This window comes from Oncorhynchus mykiss, chromosome 20, assembly GCF_057628025.1.
Source record: "Oncorhynchus mykiss isolate SJ-2025 chromosome 20, ASM5762802v1, whole genome shotgun sequence".
Classification (NCBI taxonomy): domain Eukaryota; kingdom Metazoa; phylum Chordata; class Actinopteri; order Salmoniformes; family Salmonidae; genus Oncorhynchus; species Oncorhynchus mykiss.
In genome coordinates this window covers 5,794,394-5,817,728 of record NC_143041.1, presented here as the reverse complement: position 1 = coordinate 5,817,728, position 23,335 = coordinate 5,794,394, and the positions used below count along the sequence as shown (strand labels likewise).

The following is a 23,335-nucleotide window of genomic DNA, read 5'->3' as shown; positions in this document are numbered from 1 at the left end:
TGCAAAGCATTTGAGCTAATTCCCCAGCCGTTTGGAATTTCCGCAAGAAGCAACCTAGAGGGTCCAGTCTCGTCAGGCTATGCTGTTGGTGGACTTGTTTGTTTACGTGCCAGCACTTGCAGAGGCTCGGTGCATTGCCACAATTGAGCAAAATGGCAAATGGCTGGTTAGCTCAGTTGGTTAGAGTGTGGTGCTAATAACGCCAAGGTCATGGGTTCGATCCCCGTACTGGCTATGATGTACATTTTGAGTGTCAAAATTGTGAGTCACATGCATGTGAATTGTCAAGGGTGCCACAGAATTAAAATTTGTGAATTGCCGAAATAGCTCAGTTGGGAGAGCGTTAGACTGAAGATCTAAAGGTCCCTGGTTCGATCCCGGGTTTCAGCATTTGTATTTGTTCTTTCTTCATGCTCTGGCTTCAAGGAAACTATCCAAAGCTTTGTTTGTGGGCCTCAATGGTGTGTGCTACGCTGCTCCTCTGAAAGTAAGTGATTTCTTGCTTTTTCATCTGACATTTTGACATCAGTGTTACAGGAAAGTTGCTTGTCATTGTTACATGACAGTAGGTTGTCGTAAGACAAGGCTGCATGAAGTGTGAACTGGAGCTTTCTTGGATCCACAACAAAAATTGTTTTTGGGGATTGCGGGAATCGATCCCACTAACTATAGCATGCTAAGCAAACACAATACCAATTGATCAAATTCCCCAGCTGTTTGGAATTGCCACAAGGAGCAACCAAGAGTGTCCAGTCTTGTCAGGCTATGCTGTTGGTGGACTTGTTAGTTTGTGCTCCAGCACTTACAGAGGCTCGGTGCATCTCAACAATTGTGCTCTGTAGCCAGCGGCCGGTTAGCTCAGTTGGTTAGAGTGTGTGATACGCTGCTCCTCTGAAAGTAAGTAATGTCTTTCTTTTTCATCTGACATTGTGACATCAGTGTTACATGAGAGTTTCTTGTCATTGTTACATGACAGTTTCTTGTCATTGTTTACATGACAGTAGGTTGTCGTAAGACAAGGCTGCATGAAGTGTGAACTGGAGTTTTCTTGGATCCATGAAAGAATTTGCTTTTGGAGAATGCAGGCATCGATCCCACTACCTCACGCATGCAAAGCATTTGAGCTAATTCCCCAGACGTTTGGAATTTCCGCAAGAAGCAACCTAGAGGGTCCAGTCTCGTCAGGCTATGCTGTTGGTGGACTTGTTTGTTTACGTGCCAGCACTTGCAGAGGCTCGGTGCATTGCCACAATTGAGCAAAATGGCAAATGGCTGGTTAGCTCAGTTGGTTAGAGTGTGGTGCTAATAACGCCAAGGTCATGGGTTCGATCCCCGTACTGGCTATGATGTACATTTTGAGTGTCAAAATTGTGAGTCACATGCATGCCAAGGGTGCCACAGAATTAAAAATAGTGAATTGCTGAAATAGCTCAGTTGGGAGAGCGTTAGACTGAAGATCTAAAGGTCCCTGGTTCGGTTTCGGCATTTGTATTTGTTCTTTCTTCATGCTCTGGCTTCAAGGAAACTATCCACAGCTTTGTTTGTGGGCCTCAATGGTGTGTGCTACTCTGCTCCTCTGAAAGTAAGTAATTTCTTGCTTTTTCATCTGACATTTTGACATCAGTGTTACAGGAAAGTTTCTTGTCATTGTTTACATGACAGTAGGTTGTCGTACGACAAGGCTGCATGAAGTGTGAACTGGAGTTTTCTTGGATCCATGAAAGAATTTGCTTTTGGAGAATGCAGGCATCGATCCCACTACCTCACGCATGCAAAGCATTTGAGCTAATTCCCCAGCCGTTTGGAATTTCCGCAAGAAGCAACCTAGAGGGTCCAGTCTTGTCAGGCTATGCTGTTGGTGGACTTGTTTGTTTACGTGCCAGCACTTGCAGAGGCTCGGTGCATTTCAACAATTGAGCAAAATAGCAAATGGCCGGTTAGCTCAGTTGGTTAGAGTGTGTTGCTAATAACGCCAAGGTCATGGGTTCGATCCCCGTACTGGCTATGATGTACATTTTGAGTGTCAAAATTGTGAGTCACATGCATGTGAATTGTCAAGGGTGCCACAGAATTAAAATTTGTGAATTGCCGAAATAGCTCAGTTGGGAGAGCGTTAGACTGAAGATCTAAAGGTCCCTGGTTCGATCCCGGGTTTCGGCATTTGTATTTGTTCTTTCTTCATGCTCTGGCTTCAAGGAAACTATCCACAGCTTTGTTTGTGGGCCTCAATGGTGTGTGCTACTCTGCTCCTCTGAAAGTAAGTAATTTCTTGCTTTTTCATCTGACATTTTGACATCAGTGTTACAGGAAAGTTTCTTGTCATTGTTTACATGACAGTAGGTTGTCGTAAGACAAGGCTGCATGAAGTGTGAACTGGAGTTTTCTTGGATCCATGAAAGAATTTGCTTTTGGAGAATGCAGGCATCGATCCCACTACCTCACGCATGCAAAGCATTTGAGCTAATTCCCCAGCCGTTTGGAATTTCCGCAAGAAGCAACCTAGAGGGTCCAGTCTTGTCAGGCTATGCTGTTGGTGGACTTGTTTGTTTACGTGCCAGCACTTGCAGAGACTCGGTGCATTTCAACAATTGGGCAAAATAGCAAATGGCCGGTTAGCTCAGTTGGTTAGAGTGTGGTGCTAATAACGCCAAGGTCATGGGTTCGATCCCCGTACTGGCTATGATGTACATTTTGAGTGTCAAAATTGTGAGTCACATGCATGTGAATTGTCAAGGGTGCCACAGAATTAAAATTAGTGAATTGCCGAAATAGCTCAGTTGGGAGAGCGTTAGACTGAAGATCTAAAGGTCCCTGGTTCGATCCCTGGTTTCGGCATTTGTATTTGTTCTATCTTCATGCTCTGGCTTCAAGGAAACTATCCACAGCTTTGTTTGTGGGCCTCAATGGTGTGTGCTACGCTGCTCCTCTGAAAGTAAGTGATTTCTTGCTTTTTCATCTGACATTTTGACATCAGTGTTACAGGAAAGTTGCTTGTCATTGTTACATGACAGTAGGTTGTCGTAAGACAAGGCTGCATGAAGTGTGAACTGGAGCTTTCTTGGATTCACAACAAAAATTGTTTTTGGGGATTGCGGGAATCGATCCCACTAACTATAGCATGCTAAGCAAACACAATACCAATTGATCAAATTCCCCAGCTGTTTGGAATTGCCACAAGGAGCAACCAAGAGTGTCCAGTCTTGTCAGGCTATGCTGTTGGTGGACTTGTTAGTTTGTGCTCCAGCACTTACAGAGGCTCGGTGCATCTCAACAATTGTGCTCTGTAGCCAGCGGCCGGTTAGCTCAGTTGGTTAGAGTGTGTGATACGCTGCTCCTCTGAAAGTAAGTAATGTCTTTCTTTTTCATCTGACATTGTGACATCAGTGTTACATGAGAGTTTCTTGTCATTGTTACATGACAGTTTCTTGTCATTGTTTACATGACAGTAGGTTGTCGTAAGACAAGGCTGCATGAAGTGTGAACTGGAGTTTTCTTGGATCCATGAAAGAATTTGCTTTTGGAGAATGCAGGCATCGATCCCACTACCTCACGCATGCAAAGCATTTGAGCTAATTCCCCAGACGTTTGGAATTTCCGCAAGAAGCAACCTAGAGGGTCCAGTCTTGTCAGGCTATGCTGTTGGTGGACTTGTTTGTTTACGTGCCAGCACTTGCAGAGGCTCGGTGCATTTCAACAATTGAGCAAAATAGCAAATGGCCGGTTAGCTCAGTTGGTTGGAGTGTGGTGCTAATAACGCCAAGGTCATGGGTTCGATCCCCGTACTGGCTATGATGTACATTTTGAGTGTCAAAATTGTGAGTCACATGCATGTGAATTGTCAAGGGTGCCACAGAATTAAAATTAGTGAAATGCCGAAATAGCTCAGTTGGGAGAGCGTTAGACTGAAGATCTAAAGGTCCCTGATTCGATCCCTGGTTTCGGCATTTGTATTTGTTCTATCTTCATACTCTGGCTTCAAGGAAACTATCCACAGCTTTGTTTGTGGGCCTCAATGGTGTGTGCTACGCTGCTCCTCTGAAAGTAAGTGATTTCTTGCTTTTTCATCTGACATTTTGACATCAGTGTTACAGGAAAGTTGCTTGTCATTGTTACATGACAGTAGGTTGTCGTAAGACAAGGCTGCATGAAGTGTGAACTGGAGCTTTCTTGGATCCACAACAAAAATTGTTTTTGGGGATTGCGGGAATCGATCCCACTAACTATAGCATGCTAAGCAAACACAATACCAATTGATCAAATTCCCCAGCTGTTTGGAATTGCCACAAGGAGCAACCAAGAGTGTCCAGTCTTGTCAGGCTATGCTGTTGGTGGACTTGTTAGTTTGTGTTCCAGCACTTACAGAGGCTCGGTGCATCTCAACAATTGTGCTCTGTAGCCAGCGGCCGGTTAGCTCAGTTGGTTAGAGTGTGTGATACGCTGCTCCTCTGAAAGTAAGTAATGTCTTTCTTTTTCATCTGACATTGTGACATCAGTGTTACATGAGAGTTTCTTGTCATTGTTACATGACAGTTTCTTGTCATTGTTTACATGACAGTAGGTTGTCGTAAGACAAGGCTGCATGAAGTGTGAACTGGAGTTTTCTTGGATCCATGAAAGAATTTGCTTTTGGAGAATGCAGGCATCGATCCCACTACCTCACGCATGCAAAGCATTTGAGCTAATTCCCCAGACGTTTGGAATTTCCGCAAGAAGCAACCTAGAGGGTCCAGTCTCGTCAGGCTATGCTGTTGGTGGACTTGTTTGTTTACGTGCCAGCACTTGCAGAGGCTCGGTGCATTGCCACAATTGAGCAAAATGGCAAATGGCTGGTTAGCTCAGTTGGTTAGAGTGTGGTGCTAATAACGCCAAGGTCATGGGTTCGATCCCCGTACTGGCTATGATGTACATTTTGAGTGTCAAAATTGTGAGTCACATGCATGTCAAGGGTGCCACAGAATTAAAATTAGTGAATTGCCGAAATAGCTCAGTTGGGAGAGCGTTAGACTGAAGATCTAAAGGTCCCTGGTTCGATCCCGGGTTTCGGCATTTGTATTTGTTCTTTCTTCATGCTCTGGCTTCAAGGAAACTATCCACAGCTTTGTTTGTGGGCCTCAATGGTGTGTGCTACTCTGCTCCTCTGAAAGTAAGTAATTTCTTGCTTTTTCATCTGACATTTTGACATCAGTGTTACAGGAAAGTTTCTTGTCATTGTTTACATGACAGTAGGTTGTCGTACGACAAGGCTGCATGAAGTGTGAACTGGAGTTTTCTTGGATCCATGAAAGAATTTGCTTTTGGAGAATGCAGGCATCGATCCCACTACCTCACGCATGCAAAGCATTTGAGCTAATTCCCCAGCCGTTTGGAATTTCCGCAAGAAGCAACCTAGAGGGTCCAGTCTTGTCAGGCTATGCTGTTGGTGGACTTGTTTGTTTACGTGCCAGCACTTGCAGAGGCTCGGTGCATTTCAACAATTGAGCAAAATAGCAAATGGCCGGTTAGCTCAGTTGGTTAGAGTGTGGTGCTAATAACGCCAAGGTCATGGGTTCGATCCCCGTACTGGCTATGATGTACATTTTGAGTGTCAAAATTGTGAGTCACATGCATGTGAATTGTCAAGGGTGCCACAGAATTCAAATTAGCGAATTGCCGAAATAGCTCAGTTGGGAGAGCGTTAGACTGAAGATCTAAAGGTCCCTGGTTCGATCCCTGGTTTCGGCATTTGTATTTGTTCTTCATGCTCTGGCTTCAAGGAAACTATCCACAGCTTTGTTTGTGGGCCTCAATGGTGTGTGCTACGCTGCTCCTCTGAAAGTAAGTGATTTCTTGCTTTTTCATCTGACATTTTGACATCAGTGTTACAGGAAAGTTGCTTGTCATTGTTACATGACAGTAGGTTGTCGTAAGACAAGGCTGCATGAAGTGTGAACTGGAGCTTTCTTGGATTCACAACAAAAATTGTTTTTGGGGATTGCGGGAATCGATCCCACTAACTATAGCATGCTAAGCAAACACAATACCAATTGATCAAATTCCCCAGCTGTTTGGAATTGCCACAAGGAGCAACCAAGAGTGTCCAGTCTTGTCAGGCTATGCTGTTGGTGGACTTGTTAGTTTGTGCTCCAGCACTTACAGAGGCTCGGTGCATCTCAACAATTGTGCTCTGTAGCCAGCGGCCGGTTAGCTCAGTTGGTTAGAGTGTGTGATACGCTGCTCCTCTGAAAGTAAGTAATGTCTTTCTTTTTCATCTGACATTGTGACATCAGTGTTACAGGAAAGTTTCTTGTCATTGTTTACATGACAGTAGGTTGTCGTAAGACAAGGCTGCATGAAGTGTGAACTGGAGTTTTCTTGGATCCATGAAAGAATTTGCTTTAGGAGAATGCAGGCATCGATCCCACTACCTCACGCATGCAAAGCATTTGAGCTAATTCCCCAGACGTTTGGAATTTCCGCAAGAAGCAACCTAGAGGGTCCAGTCTCGTCAGGCTATGCTGTTGGTGGACTTGTTTGTTTACGTGCCAGCACTTGCAGAGGCTCGGTGCATTGCCACAATTGAGCAAAATGGCAAATGGCTAGTTAGCTCAGTTGGTTAGAGTGTGGTGCTAATAATGCCAAGGTCATGGGTTCGATCCCCGTACTGGCTATGATGTACATTTTGAGTGTCAAAATTGTGAGTCACATGCATGTGAATTGTCAAGGGTGCCACAGAATTAAAATTAGTGAATTGCCGAAATAGCTCAGTTGGGAGAGCGTTAGACTGAAGATCTAAAGGTCCCTGGTTCGATCCCGGGTTTCGGCATTTGTATTTGTTCTTTCTTCATGCTCTGGCTTCAAGGAAACTATCCACAGCTTTCTTTGTGGGCCTCAATGGTGTGTGCTACTCTGCTCCTCTGAAAGTAAGTAATTTCTTGCTTTTTCATCTGACATTTTGACATCAGTGTTACAGGAAAGTTTCTTGTCATTGTTTACATGACAGTAGGTTGTCGTAAGACAAGGCTGCATGAAGTGTGAACTGGAGTTTTCTTGGATCCATGAAAGAATTTGCTTTTGGAGAATGCAGGCATCGATCCCACTACCTCACGCATGCAAAGCATTTGAGCTAATTCCCCAGCCGTTTGGAATTTCCGCAAGAAGCAACCTAGAGGGTCCAGTCTTGTCAGGCTATGCTGTTGGTGGACTTGTTTGTTTACGTGCCAGCACTTGCAGAGGCTCGGTGCATTGCCACAATTGAGCAAAATGGCAAATGGCTAGTTAGCTCAGTTGGTTAGAGTGTGGTGCTAATAACGCCAAGGTCATGGGTTCGATCCCCGTACTGGCTATGATGTACATTTTGAGTGTCAAATTTGTGAGTCACATGCATGTGAATTGTCAAGGGTGCCACAGAATTAAAATTAGTGAATTGCCGAAATAGCTCAGTTGGGAGAGCGTTAGACTGAAGATCTAAAGGTCCCTTGTTCTATCCCGGGTTTCGGCATTTGTATTTGTTCTTTCTTCATGCTCTGGCTTCAAGGAAACTATCCACAGCTTTGTTTGTGGGCCTCAATGGTGTGTGCTACTCTGCTCCTCTGAAAGTAAGTAATTTCTTGCTTTTTCATCTGACATTTTGACATCAGTGTTACAGGAAAGTTTCTTGTCATTGTTTACATGACAGTAGGTTGTCGTAAGACAAGGCTGCATGAAGTGTGAACTGGAGTTTTCTTGGATCCATGAAAGAATTTGCTTTTGGAGAATGCAGGCATCGATCCCACTACTTCACGCATGCAAAGCATTTGAGCTAATTCCCCAGACGTTTGGAATTTCCGCAAGAAGCAACCTAGAGGGTCCAGTCTCGTCAGGCTATGCTGTTGGTGGACTTGTTTGTTTACGTGCCAGCACTTGCAGAGGCTCGGTGCATTTCAACAATTGAGCAAAATAGCAAATGGCCGGTTAGCTCAGTTGGTTAGAGTGTGGTGCTAATAACGCCAAGGTCATGGGTTTGATCCCCGTACTGGCTATGATGTACATTTTGAGTGTCAAAATTGTGAGTCACATGCATGTGAATTGTCAAGGGTGCCACAGAATTCAAATTAGCGAATTGCCGAAATAGCTCAGTTGGGAGAGCGTTAGACTGAAGATCTAAAGATCCCTGGTTTCGGCATTTGTATTTGTTCTATCTTCATGCTCTGGCTTCAAGGAAACTATCCACAGCTTTGTTTGTGGGCCTCAATGGTGTGTGCTACGCTGCTCCTCTGAAAGTAAGTGATTTCTTGCTTTTTCATCTGACATTTTGACATCAGTGTTACAGGAAAGTTGCTTGTCATTGTTACATGACAGTAGGTTGTCGTAAGACAAGGCTGCATGAAGTGTGAACTGGAGCTTTCTTGGATTCACAACAAAAATTGTTTTTGGGGATTGCGGGAATCGATCCCACTAACTATAGCATGCTAAGCAAACACAATACCAATTGATCAAATTCCCCAGCTGTTTGGAATTGCCACAAGGAGCATCCAAGAGTGTCCAGTCTTGTCAGGCTATGCTGTTGGTGGACTTGTTAGTTTGTGCTCCAGCACTTACAGAGGCTCGGTGCATCTCAACAATTGTGCTCTGTAGCCAGCGGCCGGTTAGCTCAGTTGGTTAGAGTGTGTGATACGCTGCTCCTCTGAAAGTAAGTAATGTCTTTCTTTTTCATCTGACATTGTGACATCAGTGTTACATGAGAGTTTCTTGTCATTGTTACATGACAGTTTCTTGTCATTGTTTACATGACAGTAGGTTGTCGTAAGACAAGGCTGCATGAAGTGTGAACTGGAGTTTTCTTGGATCCATGAAAGAATTTGCTTTTGGAGAATGCAGGCATTGATCCCACTACCTCATGCATGCAAAGCATTTGAGCTAATTCCCCAGACGTTTGGAATTTCCGCAAGAAGCAACCTAGAGGGTCCAGTCTCGTCAGGCTATGCTGTTGGTGGACTTGTTTGTTTACGTGCCAGCACTTGCAGTGGCTCGGTGCATTGCCACAATTGAGCAAAATGGCAAATGGCTAGTTAGCTCAGTTGGTTAGAGTGTGGTGCTAATAACGCCAAGGTCATGGGTTCGATCCCCGTACTGGCTATGATGTACATTTTGAGTGTCAAAATTGTGAGTCACATGCATGTGAATTGTCAAGGGTGCCACAGAATTAAAATTAGTGAATTGCCGAAATAGCTCAGTTGGGAGAGCGTTAGACTGAAGATCTAAAGGTCCCTTGTTCGATCCCGGGTTTCGGCATTTGTATTTGTTCTTTCTTCATGCTCTGGCTTCAAGGAAACTATCCACAGCTTTGTTTGTGGGCCTCAATGGTGTGTGCTACTCTGCTCCTCTGAAAGTAAGTAATTTCTTGCTTTTTCATCTGACATTTTGACATCAGTGTTACAGGAAAGTTTCTTGTCATTGTTTACATGACAGTAGGTTGTCGTAAGACAAGGCTGCATGAAGTGTGAACTGGAGTTTTCTTGGATCCATGAAAGAATTTGCTTTTGGAGAATGCAGGCATCGATCCCACTACCTCACGCATGCAAAGCATTTGAGCTAATTCCCCAGCCGTTTGGAATTTCCGCAAGAAGCAACCTAGAGGGTCCAGTCTTGTCAGGCTATGCTGTTGGTGGACTTGTTTGTTTACGTGCCAGCACTTGCAGAGGCTCGGTGCATTTCAACAATTGAGCAAAATAGCAAATGGCCGGTTAGCTCAGTTGGTTAGAGTGTGGTGCTAATAACGCCAAGGTCATGGGTTCGATCCCCGTACTGGCTATGATGTACATTTTGAGTGTCAAAATTGTGAGTCACATGCATGTGAATTGTCAAGGGTGCCACAGAATTCTAATTAGCGAATTGCCGAAATAGCTCAGTTGGGAGAGCGTTAGACTGAAGATCTAAAGATCCCTGGTTTCGGCATTTGTATTTGTTCTATCTTCATGCTCTGGCTTCAAGGAAACTATCCACAGCTTTGTTTGTGGGCCTCAATGGTGTGTGCTACGCTGCTCCTCTGAAAGTAAGTGATTTCTTGCTTTTTCATCTGACATTTTGACATCAGTGTTACAGGAAAGTTGCTTGTCATTGTTACATGACAGTAGGTTGTCGTAAGACAAGGCTGCATGAAGTGTGAACTGGAGCTTTCTTGGATTCACAACAAAAATTGTTTTTGGGGATTGCGGGAATCGATCCCACTAACTATAGCATGCTAAGCAAACACAATACCAATTGATCAAATTCCCCAGCTGTTTGGAATTGCCACAAGGAGCAACCAAGAGTGTCCAGTCTTGTCAGGCTATGCTGTTGGTGGACTTGTTAGTTTGTGCTCCAGCACTTACAGAGGCTCGGTGCATCTCAACAATTGTGCTCTGTAGCCAGCGGCCGGTTAGCTCAGTTGGTTAGAGTGTGTGATACGCTGCTCCTCTGAAAGTAAGTAATGTCTTTCTTTTTCATCTGACATTGTGACATCAGTGTTACATGAGAGTTTCTTGTCATTGTTACATGACAGTTTCTTGTCATTGTTTACATGACAGTAGGTTGTCGTAAGACAAGGCTGCATGAAGTGTGAACTGGAGTTTTCTTGGATCCATGAAAGAATTTGCTTTTGGAGAATGCAGGCATCGATCCCACTACCTCACGCATGCAAAGCATTTGAGCTAATTCCCCAGACGTTTGGAATTTCCGCAAGAAGCAACCTAGAGGGTCCAGTCTCGTCAGGCTATGCTGTTGGTGGACTTGTTTGTTTACGTGCCAGCACTTGCAGAGGCTCGGTGCATTGCCACAATTGAGCAAAATGGCAAATGGCTAGTTAGCTCAGTTGGTTAGAGTGTGGTGCTAATAACGCCAAGGTCATGGGTTCGATCCCCGTACTGGCTATGATGTACATTTTGAGTGTCAAAATTGTGAGTCACATGCATGTGAATTGTCAAGGGTGCCACAGAATTAAAATTAGTGAATTGCCGAAATAGCTCAGTTGGGAGAGCGTTAGACTGAAGATCTAAAGGTCCCTTGTTCGATCCCGGGTTTCGGCATTTGTATTTGTTCTTTCTTCATTCTCTGGCTTCAAGGAAACTATCCACAGCTTTGTTTGTGGGCCTCAATGGTGTGTGCTACTCTGCTCCTCTGAAAGTAAGTAATTTCTTGCTTTTTCATCTGACATTTTGACATCAGTGTTACAGGAAAGTTTCTTGTCATTGTTTACATGACAGTAGGTTGTCGTAAGACAAGGCTGCATGAAGTGTGAACTGGAGTTTTCTTGGATCCATGAAAGAATTTGCTTTTGGAGAATGCAGGCATCGATCCCACTACCTCACGCATGCAAAGCATTTGAGCTAATTCCCCAGCCGTTTGGAATTTCCGCAAGAAGCAACCTAGAGGGTCCAGTCTTGTCAGGCTATGCTGTTGGTGGACTTGTTTGTTTACGTGCCAGCACTTGCAGAGGCTCGGTGCATTGCCACAATTGAGCAAAATGGCAAATGGCTAGTTAGCTCAGTTGGTTAGAGTGTGGTGCTAATAACGCCAAGGTCATGGGTTCGATCCCCGTACTGGCTATGATGTACATTTTGAGTGTCAAATTTGTGAGTCACATGCATGTGAATTGTCATGGGTGCCACAGAATTAAAATTAGTGAATTGCCGAAATAGCTCAGCTTTGTATTTGTTCTTTCTTCATGCTCTGGCTTCAAGGAAACTATCCACAGCTTTCTTTGTGGGCCTCAATGGTGTGTGCTACTCTGCTCCTCTGAAAGTAAGTAATTTCTTGCTTTTTCATCTGACATTTTGACATCAGTGTTACAGGAAAGTTGCTTGTCATTGTTACATGACAGTAGGTTGTCGTAAGACAAGGCTGCATGAAGTGTGAAGTGGAGCTTTCTTGGATCCACAACAAAAATTGTTTTTAGGGATTGCGGGAATCGATCCCACTAACTATAGCATGCTAAGCAAACACAATACCAATTGATCAAATTCCCCAGCTGTTTGGAATTGCCACAAGGAGCAACCAAGAGTGTCCAGTCTTGTCAGGCTATGCTGTTGGTGGACTTGTTAGTTTGTGCTCCAGCACTTGCAGAGGCTCGGTGCATCTCAACAATTGTGCTCTGTAGCCAGCGGCCGGTTAGCTCAGTTGGTTAGAGTGTTTGATACGCTGCTCCTCTGAAAGTAAGTAATGTCTTTCTTTTTCATCTGACATTGTGACATCAGTGTTACATGAGAGTTTCTTGTCATTGTTTACATGACAGTAGGTTGTCGTAAGACAAGGCTGCATGAAGTGTGAACTGGAGTTTTCTTGGATCCATGAAAGAATTTGCTTTTGGAGAATGCAGGCATCGATCCCACTACCTCACGCATGCAAAGCATTTGAGCTAATTCCCCAGCCGTTTGGAATTTCCGCAAGAAGCAACCTAGAGGGTCCAGTCTCGTCAGGCTATGCTGTTGGTGGACTTGTTTGTTTACGTGCCAGCACTTGCAGAGGCTCGGTGCATTGCCACAATTGAGCAAAATAGCAAATGGCTGGTTAGCTCAGTTGGTTAGAGTGTGGTGCTAATAATGCCAAGGTCATGGGTTCGATCCCCGTACTGGCTATGATGTACATTTTGAGTGTCAAAATTGTGAGTCACATGCATGTGAATTGTCAAGGGTGCCACAGAATTAAAATTAGTGAATTTCCGAAATAGCTCAGTTGGGAGAGCGTTAGACTGAAGATTATAAGGTCCCTGGTTCGATCCCGGGTTTCGGCATTTGTATTTGTTCTTTCTTCATGCTCTGGCTTCAAGGAAACTATCCACAGCTTTGTTTGTGGGCCTCAATGGTGTGTGCTACGCTGCTCCTCTGAAAGTAAGTAATTTCTTGCTTTTTCATCTGACATTTTGACATCAGTGTTACAGGAAAGTTGCTTGTCATTGTTACATGACAGTAGGTTGTCGTAAGACAAGGCTGCATGAAGTGTGAAGTGGGGCTTTCTTGTATCCACAAAAAAAAATGTTTTTGGGGATTGCGGGAATCGATCCCACTACCTATAGCATGCTAAGCAAACACAATACCAATCAATCAAATTCCCCAGCTGTTTGTAATTGCCACAAGGAGCAACAAAGAGTGTCCAAAAAATCCCAGATAGTTTCCCCAGCCGTTTGGAATTTCCGCAAGAAGCAACCTAGAGGGTCCAGTCTTGTCAGGCTATGCTGTTGGTGGACTTGTTTGTTTACGTGCCAGCACTTGCAGAGGCTCGGTGCATTTCAACAATTGAGCAAAATAGCAAATGGCCGGTTAGCTCAGTTGGTTAGAGTGTGGTGCTAATAACGCCACGGTCATGGGTTCGATCCCCGTACTGGCTATGATGTACATTTTGAGTGTCAAAATTGTGAGTCACATGCATGTGAATTGTCAAGGGTGCCACAGAATTAAAATTAGTGAATTGCCGAAATAGCTCAGTTGGGAGAGCGTTAGACTGAAGATCTAAAGGTCCCTGGTTCGATCCCTGGTTTCGGCATTTGTATTTGTTCTATCTTCATGCTCTGGCTTCAAGGAAACTATCCACAGCTTTGTTTGTGGGCCTCAATGGTGTGTTCTACGCTGCTCCTCTGTAAGTAATTTCTTGCTTTTTCATCTGACATTTTGACATCAGTGTTACAGGAAAGTTGCTTGTCATTGTTACATGACAGTAGGTTGTCGTAAGACAAGGCTGCATGAAGTGTGAACTGGAGCTTTCTTGGATCCACAACAAAAATTGTTTTTGGGGATTGCGGGAATCGATCCCACTAACTATAGCATGCTAAGCAAACACAATACCAATTGATCAAATTCCCCAGCTGTTTGGAATTGCCACAAGGAGCAACCAAGAGTGTCCAGTCTTGTCAGGCTATGCTGTTGGTGGACTTGTTAGTTTGTGCTCCAGCACTTGCAGAGGCTCGGTGCATCTCAACAATTGTGCTCTGTAGCCAGCGGCCGGTTAGCTCAGTTGGTTAGAGTGTTTGATACGCTGCTCCTCTGAAAGTAAGTAATGTCTTTCTTTTTCATCTGACATTGTGACATCAGTGTTACATGAGAGTTTCTTGTCATTGTTACATGACAGTTTCTTGTCATTGTTTACATGACAGTAGGTTGTCGTAAGACAAGGCTGCATGAAGTGTGAACTGGAGTTTTCTTGGATCCATGAAAGAATTTGCTTTTGGAGAATGCAGGCATCGATCCCACTACCTCACGCATGCAAAGCATTTGAGCTAATTCCCCAGCCGTTTGGAATTTCCGCAAGAAGCAACCTAGAGGGTCCAGTCTCGTCAGGCTATGCTGTTGGTGGACTTGTTTGTTTACGTGCCAGCACTTGCAGAGGCTCGGTGCATTGCCACAATTGAGCAAAATAGCAAATGGCTGGTTAGCTCAGTTGGTTAGAGTGTGGTGCTAATAATGCCAAGGTCATGGGTTCGATCCCCGTACTGGCTATGATGTACATTTTGAGTGTCAAAATTGTGAGTCACATGCATGTGAATTGTCAAGGGTGCCACAGAATTAAATTTAGTGAATTTCAGAAATAGCTCAGTTGGGAGAGCGTTAGACTGAAGATCTGAAGGTCCCTGTTTCGGCATTTGTATTTGTTCTTTCTTCATGCTCTGGCTTCAAGGAAACTATCCACAGCTTTGTTTGTGGGCCTCAATGGTGTGTGCTACGCTGCTCCCCTGAAAGTAAGTAATTTCTTGCTTTTTCATCTGACATTTTGACATCAGTGTTACAGGAAAGTTGCTTGTCATTGTTACATGACAGTAGGTTGTCGTAAGACAAGGCTGCATGAAGTGTGAAGTGGGGCTTTCTTGGATCCACAAAAAAAAATGTTTTTGGGGATTGCGGGAATCGATCCCACTACCTATAGCATGCTAAGCAAACACAATACCAATTGATCAAATTCCCCAGCTGTTTGTAATTGCCACAAGGAGCAACCAAGAGTGTCCAGTCTTGTCAGGCTAAGCTGTTGGTGGACTTGTTAGTTTGTGCTCCAGCACTTGCAGAGGCTCGGTGCATCTCAACAATTGTGCTCTGTAGCCAGCGGCCGGTTAGCTCAGTTGGTTAGAGTGTGTGATACGCTGCTCCTCTGAAAGTAAGTAATGTCTTTCTTTTTCATCTGACATTGTGACATCAGTGTTACATGAGAGTTTCTTGTCATTGTTACATGACAGTTTCTTGTCATTGTTTACATGACAGTAGGTTGTCGTAAGACAAGGCTGCATGAAGTGTGAACTGGAGTTTTCTTGGATCCATGAAAGAATTTGCTTTTGGAGAATGCAGGCATCGATCCCACTACCTCACGCATGCAAAGCATTTGAGCTAATTCCCCAGCCGTTTGGAATTTCCGCAAGAAGCAACCTAGAGGGTCCAGTCTCGTCAGGCTATGCTGTTGTTGGACTTGTTTGTTTACGTGCCAGCACTTGCAGAGGCTCGGTGCATTGCCACAATTGAGCAAAATAGCAAATGGCTGGTTAGCTCAGTTGGTTAGAGTGTGGTGCTAATAATGCCAAGGTCATGGGTTCGATCCCCGTACTGGTTATGATGTACATTTTGAGTGTCAAAATTGTGAGTCACATGCATGTGAATTGTCAAGGGTGCCACAGAATTAAATTTAGTGAATTGCCGAAATAGCTCAGTTGGGAGAGCGTTAGACTGAAGATTATAAGGTCCCTGGTTCGATCCCGGGTTTCGGCATTTGTATTTGTTCTTTCTTCATGCTCTGGCTTCAAGGAAACTATCCACAGCTTTGTTTGTGGGCCTCAATGGTGTGTGCTACGCTGCTCCTCTGAAAGTAAGTAATTTCTTGCTTTTTCATCTGACATTTTGACATCAGTGTTACAGGAAAGTTTCTTGTCATTGTTTACATGACAGTAGGTTGTCGTAAGACAAGGCTGCATGAAGTGTGAACTGTAGTTTTCTTGGATCCATTAACCTCTTAGAACTACCCCCCTACTTTGTGCAATTTCCGCCTGAAGACATACCCAAATCTAACAGCCTGTAGCTCAGGCACAGAACCAAGTATATGCATATTCTTGGTACCATTTGAAAGAAAACACTCTGAAGTTTGTGTAAATGTGAATTGAATGTAGGAGAATAACACACACTAGATCTGGTTTAGATAAAACTATGGAAAAAAACATGCGTTTTTTCTATTTATTTTTGTATCATCATCTTTCAAATGAACAAGATAAAACAAAAATTCAGATAAGATGATGGGGACAATTTTCTTGAAAAAATTAAGAGGGCAACAGTACTTGTGCAAAATTTCAGAATGATAACTTCCAAAATGAGTGTGCTACATAACATTTATTATAAAGTCACCCAGGTGTCCCACACAAGTAGACCAAATGTACCCAAGTGGCCAAATTGGTGAAGTACACATTTTGAAACCAATAACTATATACAAAATACCAAAATGGTATTCTAACACACCCCCCCCACAAAAATTTAAAAAATTTATGAAATTTTAAAAATTTCTGAAAAAAAAATTGAATTTTTTTTTTTTTTTTAAATTCAAAAAAAAAATTGAAATTTTTTTGTAAACATTTTTTTTTTTTTAAATGTTATGAAAAAAAATATATATATACACATTTACAAAGTAACATGGGTAACTATTTACACACTTTTACACATCCTCAGTCCTGTATCAAATAGGAAAAACAGGAAAAACAACCTAGAAAGGCAAAAACCTAGGAAGAAACAAGGCAATGAGGGGTGGCCAGTCCTCTTCTGGCTGTGCCGGGTGGAGATCACAGTGTTTGTAGAGTGTGCAACAGTACAGCACCCCAAGAGAAAAAAATGTACAGTTTAGGGTTCCATAGCCGCAGGCAGAACAGTTGAAACTGGAACAGCGGCAAGGCCAGGTGGACTGGGGGACAGCAAGGAGTCATCATGTCAGGTAGTCCTGAAGCATGGTCCCAGGGGTTCAAGTCCACTGAGAGAAAGGAGAGAAAGAGAGCAGACTTAAATTCACACAAGACACCGGATAAGACAGGAAAAAATACTCCAGATATAAGATATAGCTCAGCTAGACTGCAGACAGACCTTCACACACCTGACAACATGATCCCCACTGAAGGACTTGTGGATAGTGGAGCACATCACCACCTCTCTGGTATCCATCCACTTTACAAAAAGCAGGCCATCTTCACGGATCCATCGCATGCTCCCCCGCTCAGCCCGCTTAGGCATGTCGTTCACCTTAGTCTTCGGAAAGCCCACCCTGTTGGTACGAATGGTGCCACAAGCCCATACATCCAGCTTCCTTAGGTCTGCAAACAGGGTAGGGCTTGTGTAGAAGTTATCCACAAACAGTTTGTAGCCCTTCCCTAGCAGTTGAAAATCCAATAACTCCATTACAGAGTCATAGCTGAGTCCCTTACCGGTAGCAAAACTGTTCTTCCCCTCGTAGACAAAGAAATTGCATGTGTAGGCACATACAGAATCAGCCAAAACAAACAGCTTGTAACCCCACTTGGTTGGTTTGTTTCTCATGTATTGTTTGAGGCCAATTCTTGCCTTTGAGGCTACCATCCTCTCATCGATTGACACGTTCTGGGCAGGCTGAAAGTACGTCTTGCAGGCCTCGACGATGCTGTGGTAGAGCGGTTCACCTGAGGTCCTGGCTTCCTTTTCGGCCTGAAAGTTGGTTGTGGTGGCTCCACATCATCTTCTAGGATGGTGTGCCAACGCCCTTCTGTCCCTCTGTTAGTGGGTGGCACACTTCCCCTCTTCCTCTTCACACCTCTAGATGGCCCGGGAGGTGTGGAGCCAGAGACAGCAGGGGTACAGCTGGATGAACCAGCTTCAGAGGGGGATGGACACCTTGGCACTGGGGGCTCCCAGTCGGAGTCAGTGCCACTGTGAAAGAAAATGTTCAGTTAGAATAGTTTCACATATGAGCCCTGTATCAACAGCTATAATAAACATACATATAGAGTACAGGGAGTAGCCCTGTATCAACAGCTATAATAAACATGCATATTGAGGACAGGGAACATAAAGTGCTGTTCCATATCACTTTGGCAATTGATGTGGGCCTGCCTCAAAATAGGCTATTTGGGTAGACCATGCGTTCTCAAAGAAACAGGCACTCACAATGACAAGCTAACGTGCACTTTAGCCATTTCATTACATCGCTATATATTGCTAATAAAATGTAAAAACAGCTATAATAAACATGTATATAAAGTGCTGTTCCACATCAACTGACAAAGTGAAATGGGCCAGCCCCAAAATAGGCTATTTGGGTAGACCATGCGTTCTCAAAGAAACAGGCACTCACAATGACAAGCTAACGTGCACTTTAGCCATTTCATTACATCGCTATATATTGCTAATAAAATGTAAAAACAGCTATAATAAACATGTATATAAAGTGCTGTTCCACATCAATTGACAAAGTGAAATGGGCCTGCCTCAAAATAGGCTATTTAGGTAGACCATGCGTTCTCAAAGAAACAGGCACTCACAATGACAAGCTAACGTGCACTTTAGCCATTTCATTACATCGCTATATATTGCTAATAAAATGTAAAAACAGCTATAATAAACATGTATATAAAGTGCTGTTCCACATCAATTGACAAAGTGAAATGGGCCAGCCCCAAAATAGGCTATTTAGGTAGACCATGCGTTCTCAAAGAAACAGGCACTCACAATGACAAGCTAACGTGCACTTTAGCCATTTCATTACATCGCTATATATTGCTAATAAAATGTAAAAACAGCTATAATAAACATGTATATAAAGTGCTGTTCCACATCAATTGACAAAGTGAAATGGGCCAGCCCCAAAATAGGCTATTTAGGTAGACCATGCGTTCTCAAAGAAACAGGCACTCACAATGACAAGCTAACGTGCACTTTAGCCATTTCATTACATCGCTATATATTGCTAATAAAATGTAAAAACAGCTATAATAAACATGTATATAAAGTGCTGTTCCACATCAACTGACAAAGTGAAATGGGCCAGCCCCAAAATAGGCTATTTGGGTAGACCATGCGTTCTCAAAGAAACAGGCACTCACAATGACAAGCTAACGTGCACTTTAGCCATTTCATTACATCGCTATATATTGCTAATAAAATGTAAAAACAGCTATAATAAACATGTATATAAAGTGCTGTTCCACATCAACTGACAAAGTGAAATGGGCCAGCCCCAAAATAGGCTATTTAGGTAGACCATGCGTTCTCAAAGAAACAGGCCCTCACTCACAATGGCTAGCTAACGTGTACTTTAGCCATTTTTGCAAATAAAATGTAAAAACAATCACTAATAATATTTTATATTAAAGTCAAACAACGGCATTAGCATGAGAGCAACTTACCAGTCCAAAACGATGTCCTCTCCGTTCAAAAAATATGCCTCAGTTTCAGAATCGAAACTATGGGAGCTAATGGAGTCTTCAATCTCTGCCAAATCTGTCTCACTTTCCCGGTCAATCTCTTCCAAAATAATTTCTACATTCGTGTATCTAGTCTTAGAGGTAGCTTTCTTAGACTTATTTGCCATTTTATTCGCGAAATAAACAGTTGAAGTAGCAAATTACTGAAAAACGTCTGTGCGTAATTAGAGTCACTCCTTCACGGTTCAATTGGCAATGGCGAAAGAACGGTCTTTACGCCAGCATCCAGTGAATAGGTTTGTCTTACAACAATGAATCATGGGATATTTCCAGTTACATCTGCTCATTGGCTATCTACCCAGCTAGATTTCAAGAAGATCAGTGGTCATTGGGTTAAAATAGAGTCAATCAACAAGACAGTGGTCATATAATTGCTGCGCAATGGGCTCCTCACGTGTTGTCTTCCAATCGGTATTACCATATCAATAGAGCCCGCAAAATGGCCCATCAGGGTTGATTGCGTTCCAAACAAAGAGTTGATTGCAAGTAAACCAAACATGACTGGAAAGAGAGGGAAAAGACGAGGAAAAGAGAGTCTCTTTACGTTGGACGTTACTTTGAAAATTGTATGACAGGAAATTCAACGAGATAAGCGTTCACAAAATGTTTCGTGTTAGGCTATAAAACATGGATTTAACCGAACAAACGACCATTCATTGTGTAACAATGAGCCTTGGGATTGCAACCAGAGCAAGATCTTCAAAGGTAAACGATTTATTTCAATGCAATCTGTGACTTTGTTACGCAAGTGCTGGTTGAATAAGTAGTTTGATATGGGGGTCTATGCTCAGATAAACGCAGCTTATTATTTCGCAATAAATTATTTTTTAAATATGACAACGCAGTTGGATTAGCAAGATTCTAGGCTTTTGAAGCATGTGAGACACTTGTATTTTCATGAATGTTTAATATGACTATTTGTGGCGAACACCGTATGTTGTTGAATTCAAACCCGGATCCGGGATCGGTAGATCAGAGAGGTTAAAGAATTTGCTTTTGGAGAATGCAGGCATCGATCCCACTACCTCACGCATGCAAAGCATTTGAGCTAATTCCCCAGCCGTTTGGAATTTCCGCAAGAAGCAACCTAGAAGGTCCAGTCTTGTCAGGCTATGCTGTTGGTGGACTTGTTTGTTTACGTGCCAGCACTTGCAGAGGCTCGGTGCATTTCAACAATTGAGCAAAATAGCAAATGGCCAGTTAGCTCAGTTGGTTAGAGTGTGGTGCTAATAACGCCAAGGTCATGGGTTCGATCCCCATATTGGCTATGATGTACATTTTGAGTGTCAAAATTGTGAGTCACATGCATGTGAATTGTCAAGGGTGCCACAGAATTAAAATTAGTGAATTGCCGAAATAGCTCAGTTGGGAGAGCGTTAGACTGAAGATCTAAAGGTCCCTGTTTCGGCATTTGTATTTGTTCTTTCTTCATGCTCTGGCTTCAAGGAAACTATCCACAGCTTTGTTTGTGGGCCTCAATGGTGTGTGCTACGCTGCTCCTCTGAAAGTAAGTAATTTCTTGCTTTTTCATCTGACATTTTGACATCAGTGTTACAGGAAAGTTGCTTGTCATTGTTACATGACAGTAGGTTGTCGAAAGACAAGGCTGCATGAAGTGTGAACTGGAGCTTTCTTGGATCCACAAAAAAAAATGTTTTTGGGAAATGCGGGAATCGATCCCACTAACTATAGCATGCTAAGCAAACACAATACCAATTGATCAAATTCCCCAGCTGTTTTGAATTGCCACAAGGAGCAACCAAGAGTGTCCAGTCTTGTCAGGCTATGCTGTTGGTGGACTTGTTAGTTTGTGCTCCAGCACTTGCAGAGGCTCGGTGCATCTCAACAATTGTGCTCTGTAGCCAGCGGCCGGTTAGCTCAGTTGGTTAGAGTGTGTGATACGCTGCTCCTCTGAAAGTAAGTCATGTCTTTCTTTTTCATCTGACATTGTGACATCAGTGTTACATGAGAGTTTCTTGTCATTGTTACATGACAGTTTCTTGTCATTGTTTACATGACAGTAGGTTGTCGTAAGACAAGGCTGCATGAAGTGTGAACTGGAGTTTTCTTGGATCCATGAAAGAATTTGCTTTTGGAGAATGCAGGCATCGATCCCACTACCTCACGCATGCAAAGCATTTGAGCTAATTCCCCAGCCGTTTGGAATTTCCGCAAGAAGCAACCTAGAGGGTCCAGTCTCGTCAGGCTATGCTGTTGTTGGACTTGTTTGTTTACGTGCCAGCACTTGCAGAGGCTCGGTGCATTGCCACAATTGAGCAAAATAGCAAATGGCTGGTTAGCTCAGTTGGTTAGAGTGTGGTGCTAATAATGCCAAGGTCATGGGTTTGATCCCCGTACTGGTTATGATGTACATTTTGAGTGTCAAAATTGTGAGTCACATGCATGTGAATTGTCAAGGGTGCCACAGAATTAAATTTAGTGAATTGCCGAAATAGCTCAGTTGGGAGAGCGTTAGACTGAAGATTATTCGGTCCCTGGTTCGATCCCGGGTTTCGGCATTTGTATTTGTTCTTTCTTCATGCTCTGGCTTCAAGGAAACTATCCACAGCTTTGTTTGTGGGCCTCAATGGTGTGTGCTACGCTGCTCCTCTGAAAGTAAGTAATTTCTTGCTTTTTCATCTGACATTTTGACATCAGTGTTACAGGAAAGTTTCTTGTCATTGTTTACATGACAGTAGGTTGTCGTAAGACAAGGCTGCATGAAGTGTGAACTGTAGTTTTCTTGGATCCATTAAAGAATTTGCTTTTGGAGAATGCAGGCATCGATCCCACTACCTCACGCATGCAAAGCATTTGAGCTAATTCCCCAGCCGTTTGGAATTTCCGCAAGAAGCAACCTAGAAGGTCCAGTCTTGTCAGGCTATGCTGTTGGTGGACTTGTTTGTTTACGTGCCAGCACTTGCAGAGGCTCGGTGCATTTCAACAATTGAGCAAAATAGCAAATGGCCAGTTAGCTGAGTTGGTTAGAGTGTGGTGCTAATAACGCCAAGGTCATGGGTTCGATCCCCATATTGGCTATGATGTACATTTTGAGTGTCAAAATTGTGAGTCACATGCATGTGAATTGTCAAGGGTGCCACAGAATTAAAATTAGTGAATTGCCGAAATAGCTCAGTTGGGAGAGCGTTAGACTGAAGATCTAAAGGTCCCTGTTTCGGCATTTGTATTTGTTCTTTCTTCATGCTCTGGCTTCAAGGAAACTATCCACAGCTTTGTTTGTGGGCCTCAATGGTGTGTGCTACGCTGCTCCTCTGAAAGTAAGTAATTTCTTGCTTTTTCATCTGACATTTTGACATCAGTGTTACAGGAAAGTTGCTTGTCATTGTTACATGACAGTAGGTTGTCGAAAGACAAGGCTGCATGAAGTGTGAACTGGAGCTTTCTTGGATCCACAAAAAAAAATGTTTTTGGGAAATGCGGGAATCGATCCCACTAACTATAGCATGCTAAGCAAACACAATACCAATTGATCAAATTCCCCAGCTGTTTTGAATTGCCACAAGGAGCAACCAAGAGTGTCCAGTCTTGTCAGGCTATGCTGTTGGTGGACTTGTTAGTTTGTGCTCCAGCACTTGCAGAGGCTCGGTGCATCTCAACAATTGTGCTCTGTAGCCAGCGGCCGGTTAGCTCAGTTGGTTAGAGTGTGTGATACGCTGCTCCTCTGAAAGTAAGTAATGTCTTTCTTTTTCATCTGACATTGTGACATCAGTGTTACATGAGAGTTTCTTGTCATTGTTACATGACAGTTTCTTGTCATTGTTTACATGACAGTAGGTTGTCGTAAGACAAGGCTGCATGAAGTGTGAACTGGAGTTTTCTTGGATCCATGAAAGAATTTGCTTTTGGAGAATGCAGGCATCGATCCCACTACCTCACGCATGCAAAGCATTTGAGCTAATTCCCCAGCCGTTTGGAATTTCC

The 23,335-nt window shown here is 43.3% G+C and overlaps 1 protein-coding gene and 33 non-coding genes across 36 annotated transcripts; 33 read left to right on the top strand and 1 right to left on the bottom strand.

Moving 5' to 3' along the window:
- Positions 1–161: 161 nt before the first annotated feature.
- trnai-aau (transfer RNA isoleucine (anticodon AAU)) lies at positions 162–235 on the top strand. The gene has a single exon. It is a non-coding gene; the product is annotated as a tRNA-Ile (tRNA).
- An 82-nt stretch (positions 236–317) lies between these two features.
- trnaf-gaa (transfer RNA phenylalanine (anticodon GAA)) lies at positions 318–390 on the top strand. The gene has a single exon. It is a non-coding gene; the product is annotated as a tRNA-Phe (tRNA).
- Positions 391–1,270: 880 nt separating this feature from the next.
- Positions 1,271–1,344, top strand: trnai-aau (transfer RNA isoleucine (anticodon AAU)). The gene has a single exon. It is a non-coding gene; the product is annotated as a tRNA-Ile (tRNA).
- A 587-nt stretch (positions 1,345–1,931) lies between these two features.
- trnai-aau (transfer RNA isoleucine (anticodon AAU)) lies at positions 1,932–2,005 on the top strand. The gene has a single exon. It is a non-coding gene; the product is annotated as a tRNA-Ile (tRNA).
- An 82-nt stretch (positions 2,006–2,087) lies between these two features.
- Positions 2,088–2,160, top strand: trnaf-gaa (transfer RNA phenylalanine (anticodon GAA)). The gene has a single exon. It is a non-coding gene; the product is annotated as a tRNA-Phe (tRNA).
- Positions 2,161–2,606: 446 nt separating this feature from the next.
- trnai-aau (transfer RNA isoleucine (anticodon AAU)) lies at positions 2,607–2,680 on the top strand. The gene has a single exon. It is a non-coding gene; the product is annotated as a tRNA-Ile (tRNA).
- An 82-nt stretch (positions 2,681–2,762) lies between these two features.
- On the top strand, positions 2,763–2,835 carry trnaf-gaa (transfer RNA phenylalanine (anticodon GAA)). Its single transcript has one exon. It is a non-coding gene; the product is annotated as a tRNA-Phe (tRNA).
- Positions 2,836–3,715: 880 nt separating this feature from the next.
- Positions 3,716–3,789, top strand: trnai-aau (transfer RNA isoleucine (anticodon AAU)). Its single transcript has one exon. It is a non-coding gene; the product is annotated as a tRNA-Ile (tRNA).
- Positions 3,790–3,871: 82 nt separating this feature from the next.
- Positions 3,872–3,944, top strand: trnaf-gaa (transfer RNA phenylalanine (anticodon GAA)). The gene has a single exon. It is a non-coding gene; the product is annotated as a tRNA-Phe (tRNA).
- An 880-nt stretch (positions 3,945–4,824) lies between these two features.
- On the top strand, positions 4,825–4,898 carry trnai-aau (transfer RNA isoleucine (anticodon AAU)). Its single transcript has one exon. It is a non-coding gene; the product is annotated as a tRNA-Ile (tRNA).
- A 75-nt stretch (positions 4,899–4,973) lies between these two features.
- On the top strand, positions 4,974–5,046 carry trnaf-gaa (transfer RNA phenylalanine (anticodon GAA)). The gene has a single exon. It is a non-coding gene; the product is annotated as a tRNA-Phe (tRNA).
- A 446-nt stretch (positions 5,047–5,492) lies between these two features.
- On the top strand, positions 5,493–5,566 carry trnai-aau (transfer RNA isoleucine (anticodon AAU)). The gene has a single exon. It is a non-coding gene; the product is annotated as a tRNA-Ile (tRNA).
- An 82-nt stretch (positions 5,567–5,648) lies between these two features.
- On the top strand, positions 5,649–5,721 carry trnaf-gaa (transfer RNA phenylalanine (anticodon GAA)). The gene has a single exon. It is a non-coding gene; the product is annotated as a tRNA-Phe (tRNA).
- An 852-nt stretch (positions 5,722–6,573) lies between these two features.
- Positions 6,574–6,647, top strand: trnai-aau (transfer RNA isoleucine (anticodon AAU)). Its single transcript has one exon. It is a non-coding gene; the product is annotated as a tRNA-Ile (tRNA).
- An 82-nt stretch (positions 6,648–6,729) lies between these two features.
- trnaf-gaa (transfer RNA phenylalanine (anticodon GAA)) lies at positions 6,730–6,802 on the top strand. The gene has a single exon. It is a non-coding gene; the product is annotated as a tRNA-Phe (tRNA).
- A 446-nt stretch (positions 6,803–7,248) lies between these two features.
- Positions 7,249–7,322, top strand: trnai-aau (transfer RNA isoleucine (anticodon AAU)). The gene has a single exon. It is a non-coding gene; the product is annotated as a tRNA-Ile (tRNA).
- Positions 7,323–7,404: 82 nt separating this feature from the next.
- trnaf-gaa (transfer RNA phenylalanine (anticodon GAA)) lies at positions 7,405–7,477 on the top strand. Its single transcript has one exon. It is a non-coding gene; the product is annotated as a tRNA-Phe (tRNA).
- A 446-nt stretch (positions 7,478–7,923) lies between these two features.
- On the top strand, positions 7,924–7,997 carry trnai-aau (transfer RNA isoleucine (anticodon AAU)). The gene has a single exon. It is a non-coding gene; the product is annotated as a tRNA-Ile (tRNA).
- A 1,023-nt stretch (positions 7,998–9,020) lies between these two features.
- trnai-aau (transfer RNA isoleucine (anticodon AAU)) lies at positions 9,021–9,094 on the top strand. The gene has a single exon. It is a non-coding gene; the product is annotated as a tRNA-Ile (tRNA).
- Positions 9,095–9,176: 82 nt separating this feature from the next.
- trnaf-gaa (transfer RNA phenylalanine (anticodon GAA)) lies at positions 9,177–9,249 on the top strand. The gene has a single exon. It is a non-coding gene; the product is annotated as a tRNA-Phe (tRNA).
- A 446-nt stretch (positions 9,250–9,695) lies between these two features.
- On the top strand, positions 9,696–9,769 carry trnai-aau (transfer RNA isoleucine (anticodon AAU)). The gene has a single exon. It is a non-coding gene; the product is annotated as a tRNA-Ile (tRNA).
- A 1,023-nt stretch (positions 9,770–10,792) lies between these two features.
- Positions 10,793–10,866, top strand: trnai-aau (transfer RNA isoleucine (anticodon AAU)). Its single transcript has one exon. It is a non-coding gene; the product is annotated as a tRNA-Ile (tRNA).
- Positions 10,867–10,948: 82 nt separating this feature from the next.
- On the top strand, positions 10,949–11,021 carry trnaf-gaa (transfer RNA phenylalanine (anticodon GAA)). Its single transcript has one exon. It is a non-coding gene; the product is annotated as a tRNA-Phe (tRNA).
- A 446-nt stretch (positions 11,022–11,467) lies between these two features.
- Positions 11,468–11,541, top strand: trnai-aau (transfer RNA isoleucine (anticodon AAU)). The gene has a single exon. It is a non-coding gene; the product is annotated as a tRNA-Ile (tRNA).
- A 954-nt stretch (positions 11,542–12,495) lies between these two features.
- On the top strand, positions 12,496–12,569 carry trnai-aau (transfer RNA isoleucine (anticodon AAU)). The gene has a single exon. It is a non-coding gene; the product is annotated as a tRNA-Ile (tRNA).
- A 675-nt stretch (positions 12,570–13,244) lies between these two features.
- Positions 13,245–13,318, top strand: trnai-aau (transfer RNA isoleucine (anticodon AAU)). Its single transcript has one exon. It is a non-coding gene; the product is annotated as a tRNA-Ile (tRNA).
- Positions 13,319–13,400: 82 nt separating this feature from the next.
- On the top strand, positions 13,401–13,473 carry trnaf-gaa (transfer RNA phenylalanine (anticodon GAA)). Its single transcript has one exon. It is a non-coding gene; the product is annotated as a tRNA-Phe (tRNA).
- Positions 13,474–14,349: 876 nt separating this feature from the next.
- Positions 14,350–14,423, top strand: trnai-aau (transfer RNA isoleucine (anticodon AAU)). Its single transcript has one exon. It is a non-coding gene; the product is annotated as a tRNA-Ile (tRNA).
- Positions 14,424–15,445: 1,022 nt separating this feature from the next.
- trnai-aau (transfer RNA isoleucine (anticodon AAU)) lies at positions 15,446–15,519 on the top strand. The gene has a single exon. It is a non-coding gene; the product is annotated as a tRNA-Ile (tRNA).
- Positions 15,520–15,601: 82 nt separating this feature from the next.
- On the top strand, positions 15,602–15,674 carry trnaf-gaa (transfer RNA phenylalanine (anticodon GAA)). The gene has a single exon. It is a non-coding gene; the product is annotated as a tRNA-Phe (tRNA).
- An 885-nt stretch (positions 15,675–16,559) lies between these two features.
- LOC149973742 (uncharacterized) lies at positions 16,560–20,375 on the bottom strand. 3 transcript variants are annotated; one of them, XR_016489230.1, is made up of 3 exons: positions 19,316–20,375; positions 17,025–17,840; positions 16,560–16,914 (listed from the first exon to the last, which is right to left on the bottom strand). XR_016489230.1 is itself a non-coding variant. In XM_090211869.1 (3 exons), the coding sequence occupies exons 1-3, from the start codon at positions 19,498–19,500 to the stop codon at positions 16,906–16,908; spliced, it is 441 nt and encodes a 146-aa protein (XP_090067995.1). In that variant the 5' UTR covers positions 19,501–20,375; the 3' UTR covers positions 16,560–16,905. The 3 variants fall into 3 exon arrangements, 1 of the variants encoding a protein (XP_090067995.1); XR_016489229.1 differs by having other exon boundaries at positions 17,035–17,840; XM_090211869.1 differs by having other exon boundaries at positions 17,594–17,840.
- Positions 20,376–20,587: 212 nt separating this feature from the next.
- On the top strand, positions 20,588–20,661 carry trnai-aau (transfer RNA isoleucine (anticodon AAU)). Its single transcript has one exon. It is a non-coding gene; the product is annotated as a tRNA-Ile (tRNA).
- A 1,022-nt stretch (positions 20,662–21,683) lies between these two features.
- trnai-aau (transfer RNA isoleucine (anticodon AAU)) lies at positions 21,684–21,757 on the top strand. Its single transcript has one exon. It is a non-coding gene; the product is annotated as a tRNA-Ile (tRNA).
- Positions 21,758–22,358: 601 nt separating this feature from the next.
- On the top strand, positions 22,359–22,432 carry trnai-aau (transfer RNA isoleucine (anticodon AAU)). Its single transcript has one exon. It is a non-coding gene; the product is annotated as a tRNA-Ile (tRNA).
- The last annotated feature ends 903 nt before the right edge of the window (positions 22,433–23,335 follow it).

Excerpts from the sequence above, each read along its gene's own strand:
- LOC149973742 (XM_090211869.1), bottom strand. The coding sequence starts at position 19,500 with ATGGCAAATAAGTCTAAGAAAGCTACCTCTAAGACTAGATACACGAAT. Across the intron at positions 17,841-19,315 it reads GAGGACATCGTTTTGGACTG|TGGCACTGACTCCGACTGGG; the intron begins GTAAGTTGCTCT and ends TTTCTTTCACAG.